The sequence below is a fragment of the Coenobita brevimanus genome, chromosome 112 (genome assembly GCF_032717465.1).
Source record: "Coenobita brevimanus isolate Jiangsu-jjx chromosome 112, ASM3271746v2, whole genome shotgun sequence".
Lineage (NCBI taxonomy): Eukaryota > Metazoa > Arthropoda > Malacostraca > Decapoda > Coenobitidae > Coenobita > Coenobita brevimanus.
This window is the reverse complement of record NC_137065.1, coordinates 12721484-12727797: the sequence shown is the minus strand read 5'-3', so window position 1 is coordinate 12727797 and position 6314 is coordinate 12721484. Positions and strand designations below refer to the sequence as shown.

Below are 6314 nucleotides of genomic sequence, written 5' to 3'. Positions count from 1 at the left end.
TTCCTTCTTCCCCCCACCGCCCCCCATTCTCCCCCCACTACCTGACCTTTACATCTGTACATTCCCCTTTCCATCTCCCCTTACATTCTCCTCGGTCTCAAATCCCTATAAAAGACGGAATCCACACTTCTCCACTTCACTCCACTCACCTTCCCTGCCACAGCAAAGAATCAGGTAACATCATTCGTAAAGTTAATTCAGATACAACCCATTTTATACGTGCTACTTGTTAAGATTTCTTCACCTGTGGGCACTTCTCGTGGTAAAACAATATAAAATCTCTATTAAAACTGGTTACCCTTTCACTTCTGCCAAGTCTTTTTTATTAAGTACGCGTAAAACCATCTGATTTTCTTTAGTTATGGGAAAAACTCTTCCACAGAATTGGCTAAAATCCTTGATTAACTTAGATAAAACCGACAACTTTCACATCACAGAGCAAAACAAGTTACTATTATTGTGTACATTTGCTGCATAAAATTTCGATGATGCTTTGATAATCACTCACTCAAGATCTATAGCCATAATTTTATTACCTTATTCCCTCTTGGTAATATACAGAAAAATTCACCTGATAGGCTAATGCTAAGCCGATTTCATTTCTTCTATAAACTTTTTTTTTTTTTTCGCTCAGTATCTTTTAACAGGAAAATAGCTTTATCGAAGAAATTAAAAATTATACCGGAAGTTGTTTAATCCTTGGTTCTCTTGGCATTATTTTGCTCTAACTTGGTGTAAAATTGTCACCTCTTCCTCGTGACTGCTGATTTGCAAATAAGAGGTTAATACTAGAACATGATGCTAGTCAAAGAAAGGATGTAACGCCGAAGCTTTGTCATATCCTACCACTGAGCTGCGTGAAATAAGCTTCAAAAAAACGTAAATCTGTGACTAATTAAGGTTAAAAGGAAAATAAGGATGTAACTTTACTAATTCTCCACTCCTTGCCCACTCTTCCCTCACTTTCCATCCCCATTCCCACACTTACTCCCCACTCATCTCTCACGCTCCCTTCCCTTACCTTTCTTACCACTTCCCCACTTACTCGCCATTCATCTCTCACTCTCTTTCCCTTTACCTGCCTTACCACTTCGACACTTATTCCCCACTCATGCTCCATTCTCCCTCCCCTTACATGCTCCTACACTCTTATCCAAATGCCTCACTTATCCCCCATTTTCCCTTCTTTTACATTTCCTTACACACACACACACACACACACACACACACACACACACACACACATTCCCTACCCTTACCACTTCCCCACTCACTTCTCATACATCCATCATTCTCCCTTCCCTTACCTACTCTATCAATTTCCCACTCACTCTTTCCCTCCCTTCACCTAGCTTCCCCACTCCCACACTCACTTTCTCTCGCTCTCCCCTACAGGCTCCACCACCACCACCACCACCACCATGCGGTCGGCCCTTCTTGCCCTCTTTGTCGTGGGTCTTCTGGCCGGAGGATGTCAAGCACAAGTACCGAATCTCCTGGAATGCATCGACCTTCAAGTTCTAATTAACGTGCTTAGTTAGTGGCTGTGTTTTGGCTGCAGTCTAATTGTCACTCTCATTCGCTGGTTCTCGTAATAACATGCACATTACCTGACACATTCATTTGTGCAGTCGTTGGTATCACACACACACACACACACACACACACACACACACACACACACACACACACACACACACACAATCCGACATCCATTCACCAGTATTTTCTTACTGTATTTATTGATTCACTTACACGTCATTCACACAGGCACAAAAAATAACGCAGCTTGAACAAGGTTTCTACCATAATATACTCTCACTCCCTCAGTCTTAATTAAATCCCACAGACACTCGCATTCGCTTCACCCCATGCAGGTTCACTCATACTCCAGGGGTACTCGATCTCACTCTCTCATTCCTTTAATACCCACTTATGAATATCGGTTAAAGACAGCTTCGGAGACGTTATAACTCAGGTTCTTTGTCATTCTGATAAAGGCATATTATAAAGAAGTTTCTTTATTTGCATTATTTTATTATCAATTGATGTGTCTAATCTACCCAAACCTGTAATAGATAATACACTAAGATTTATACTCCAATGGTCTAAAGAATAAACCATTCACACAGCCAAAGCTGCATATAAGGAAGAGCGTTTCTTCCTCTCTCTCTTTCTCCCCGTTCGTTTCCCTTTTTCTCCGTTCTTCCCGTTCTTCCTTTGCCTCCCCCCTCAACTGCCCCTCTACTAACACTCTCCGTAACCCTCCACAGCCCAAAGCAATGGGTGAAGATGAGCATTCACTACCTCCCAACTGTCTACCAATTCCTCTCCCTTGTGCTCCGTCCTTCCAGTTTCCTTGGCTGTCTCCCTCTTTCGTCCTCCATCTTTCAGATCCCTTCCCTGCCTCGCGCTTTTCTCTCTGCCTCTAATAACCCCCCTCTCCGAACCCTCTGCAGTCAAGCTATGTGATGGGTCGCTTCTAACTTGCGTGCTCGACGTGATAAAATGCCTACCGGCCATTACGCTACTCACCGTACCCTTAGACCTTGACCTGCTGGCCATCATAACGGAGCTTTTGCCCGAGTGCGCCGCAGAATTGGGAATTAAGATCAACTTGGAGGCTCTCGTTGATATTGAAGGTAATGTCACTCTGTTTTATGCTGATTATCATAATGTCACTTTGTCTATATTTGTAATATTATGATTTACACTAATTTTCATGATGACTCTTACGCCAATATTCACTTATTTTATTCTGATTTTCATATTGTCACTCTATTTTACTCTGATTTTCATATTGTCAGTCAATTTTACTCTGATTTTCAGATTCTATTTTACTCCGGTTCTCATACCACAGCTTTATGTTATGTGATTACTCTGCCTCCCATACCCTAACTACATGTTATGTGATTCTGTTTCACTCTGTCTCTTACATCCTAACTTTATGTTATGTAGTTGTTTTACATTCCCTCCCATACCCTAACTATATGTAATATGATTCTGTTTCACTCTGGCTCTCATATCCTAATTTATTGCTATGTCCTTGTTTGACTCTGGCTCTCATACCCTAACTTAATGTTATGTAATTCTGTTTTACTTTGGCTCTCATATCCTTATGTTATAAGACTGTGTTTTATTCCGGCTCCCATACCACTGCTGTATTTTATGTGATTCTGTTTTACTCTGCCTCCAGTACCATATCTTTGATATTTTTGTGCAATACTATGATTTAATTCTATTCTCACGACATGCTACTCATTCCAGGTTGGTGGTGCCGGAAAACAGAAGAAAGCAAACTGTCACTCTCATTCTGTTTCTCAACTGTCGTATTTAATGTTCTACGTAAAGCAGTCTTGAAATTATTCACGCTCATGCTTTTCTTACTCATGGCTTACCCCAGCTGCTTCACATCTTGCCCATATAGATTACTGGTAGAGTCGTTCTTCCCAAAGCCACTTCATTCCTATTTGCTATATTCCATACACGCTTCTGGACGGTTACACCTTTAGAGCTGAACATTTGTTTCAGCACTATCCTTCCACCATCTTCTAGGCCTCCTCACGTCCCTCACTCACTCCACTTCAGATCAGAGTTCTTTCACAATCTCCCACCACCCATAACGTACTCTGATCTGCCCTTTCCATTGCACTATGCCGACCCTCACACGTTCCTGGTCTTTCACGCTCTTTCAATGTCCATTCTCACTGTGCTATGTCATCTAACTCCATATACAAACCCGGAGCACTTCATCATCAGAGCTTCCACCCTTTCTCAGTTCTTAATATTCAAAGATTGCTCCTTGCATCCCTACGGGACCGTCTGGATCACATTGCTTTCCTACCCTGACCCCTTCTTGCCCATGCTTCACAGTACCCTAATATGCCTTGTCTCCTATTCTACGAATTATTTCAGTTCCCTTAGGTCCATCTGCTTCTTTGGCCACCTTTAAGTACATAAAATACTTCATTTACTCCCATTCTTTCCTGATCAAGCTTACACAGCTTTCTTCTTCAACTGTCTGTTACACCTCATCATCTCGGGTTCTCTTGTATTCACTAAATTTCTTCACTTTAATATGAAAACTTTTCTTTATCCGTTTATTCTGGCAAACTGGATTCTTCAGGTCATTCAGTGCCGTGAATCTGTTTACCCTTCTGACTAATATGTTTTTCTTGTATGGTGAATCTGTTGATCTTCTGGCTCATTTGTTTATATTTGTGGGAAGGAGAGTTAAGATAATTATAAGACGATGACAATGACGAAGATACTACAATGACTCCTAAAATACTAGTGTGAGAAAGATATATTCTCTCACAGTCACACCCCCCTTCAACTTTCCCCTTCACTCTTCACTTGCCTTGATGTGCCCTGCCCTGCCCTGCCTTCCTCCACACTACCCTGCCTTACCTTGCTTTCCCGTACAATATCCTGCCCTGCCCTTCCTTCCTTTAAACTACCATGTCCTGCCCTGCCTTCCCTTGCAATACCCTGCCCTGCCTTCCTTTATATGAATCTCCTCTGCTTTCCCATACCTTTCCCCTGCCCTGCCTTCCTCTACGTAACCCTGCCCTGCCTTCCTATACCTTACCCTGCCCAACCTTTCTATACATTACCCTGCCCTCTCTTCCCATACATTATCCTGCCTTGCCTTCCTATACATTACCCTGCCCTACCTACCTATACATTTCCCTGCCCTGCCTTCCTATACATTACCCTGCCCTGCTATCCTAGACATTAGCCTGCCCTGCCATCCTAGACATCACCCTGCCCAGCCTTCCTCTACATTACCCTGCCCTACCTCCCTATACACTGCCCTGCCCTGTCATCCTCTTCATAACCCTGCCCTGTCCTGCTCTGCCCTGCGTCCTTTTAAACATCAGGCAGCTTCTCTAATCACTTGACCTAATCGACCCTCTCCCCTTCCTCTACCACAGTCGACCTAACATGTCCGCTACTCTTGGATGTCTTGGCAAAAGTCATCGTCGATGTGGAAGTCGATTTAGCACTGCCGGAGCTCCTCATCTGCATAGCGGAGAAGCTTGGCAATGTGAGTACGATAGATACAAATATAATAGATAGGTAGAAGGATGGCTGGAGAGAGAGAGAGAGAGAGAGAGAGAGAGAGAGAGAGAGAGAGAGAGAGAGAGAGAATTGCCTGGTAGTTTGCATGTCATACTCAAAAAATTTAGTCTTCAGATACGATGCTTACTTTCACGATCATTATCAATCTTCTGTGAAAATTTTACTATAGGTGTTACATGGTAGGTGTTCAAAACTAAAAACAACACAGTAACGTATATAACTTATCTCTAACATGAAAAAAAAAATCGATAACCTCAATAACTCTCTCTCTCTCTCTCTCTCTCTCTCTCTCTCTCTCTCTCTCTCTCTCTCAACCTGATGGAAAGATCCATAACCCCTATAAATTCTATCTCTCTCTAACCAGAAAAAAAAGAAAAAAAAAGATCCATAACTCCTATAACCTCTCAAGTTCTCTTTCACCTGAAAAAGATCCATAACCCCCAATAACTTACTTCTCTCTCTCTAACCTGAAATAATATCAATAACCCCGATAACCTCTCTCTTTCCCCCCCACAGCTGGATGCCTTCAAGGAATGCTTGGAGACAGGAGTGCTTCCTAGTCCTCTTCCTACCATTCCTGGTCTTCCTATTCTTCCTGGTCTTCCTATTATTGGATGACATGGAACCACCTGAACCGACCTGAACCCAAGTGACCCGGAACTAGGACCAATATCCATTCTGTGTGCATGAGTGTGTGTGCGCGCGCGCACGAGTGTGTATGCGAATAAATCCAAAGCAGCATCTTACAGTGCTTTTATTACCTGACTACTACATATAATTATTTTTTACCCAGTTTTGAATAATGGTAATTTAAGTAACAAAAAGTCTCATATAAATTCATTTCCGCTAGAACTATGGGGATATATATATATATATATATATATATATATATGGTTCATACAAGAAGAATGGAAAGGTTACAAGAGGGTGGAAAAAAACAGAAAATAAGAGGGAAGTGGAGGAGCGATTGCTAAAATATGGATTGGAGCAGATGGGGGACGTGGAAGGTGTGTGCAAGATATTCAAAGAAAAAAATCTGCGCAGCAAGTGAGGTGGTGTGTGGGGTAAAGAGAAGACGACAGGGGATGCAGGGAACAGCATGGTGGAATGAAGAGGTGAGAGAGGCTGAGGCACAAAAGAAGATAGCATATATTGTGTGGATGAGAAACGGGCGTGGAAGAAGTTGAGAGACGAAAGAGAGAGTTGTATAGAGAGAGGAAGAGAGAGGA

General features: G+C 42.4%; 1 protein-coding gene across 1 annotated transcript; it reads left to right on the top strand.

Annotated features, from left to right (window-relative positions):
- The first annotated feature begins 1401 nt into the window (after positions 1 to 1401).
- LOC145418019 (uncharacterized) lies at positions 1402 to 5828 on the top strand. The gene is made up of 4 exons (XM_080286554.1): positions 1402 to 1536; positions 2460 to 2642; positions 4938 to 5050; positions 5602 to 5828. The coding sequence occupies exons 1-4, from the start codon at positions 1422 to 1424 to the stop codon at positions 5701 to 5703; spliced, it is 513 nt and encodes a 170-aa protein (XP_080142680.1). The 5' UTR covers positions 1402 to 1421; the 3' UTR covers positions 5704 to 5828.
- The last annotated feature ends 486 nt before the right edge of the window (positions 5829 to 6314 follow it).

Bases quoted from the DNA above. Each gene is read 5' to 3' on its own strand.
- LOC145418019 (XM_080286554.1), top strand. From the start codon at position 1,422: ATGCGGTCGGCCCTTCTTGCCCTCTTTGTCGTGGGTCTTCTGGCCGGA. The intron at 2,643-4,937 runs GTAATGTCACTC...CCTCTACCACAG, and splicing joins GGCTCTCGTTGATATTGAAG to TCGACCTAACATGTCCGCTA. The intron at 5,051-5,601 runs GTGAGTACGATA...TCCCCCCCACAG, and splicing joins TAGCGGAGAAGCTTGGCAAT to CTGGATGCCTTCAAGGAATG.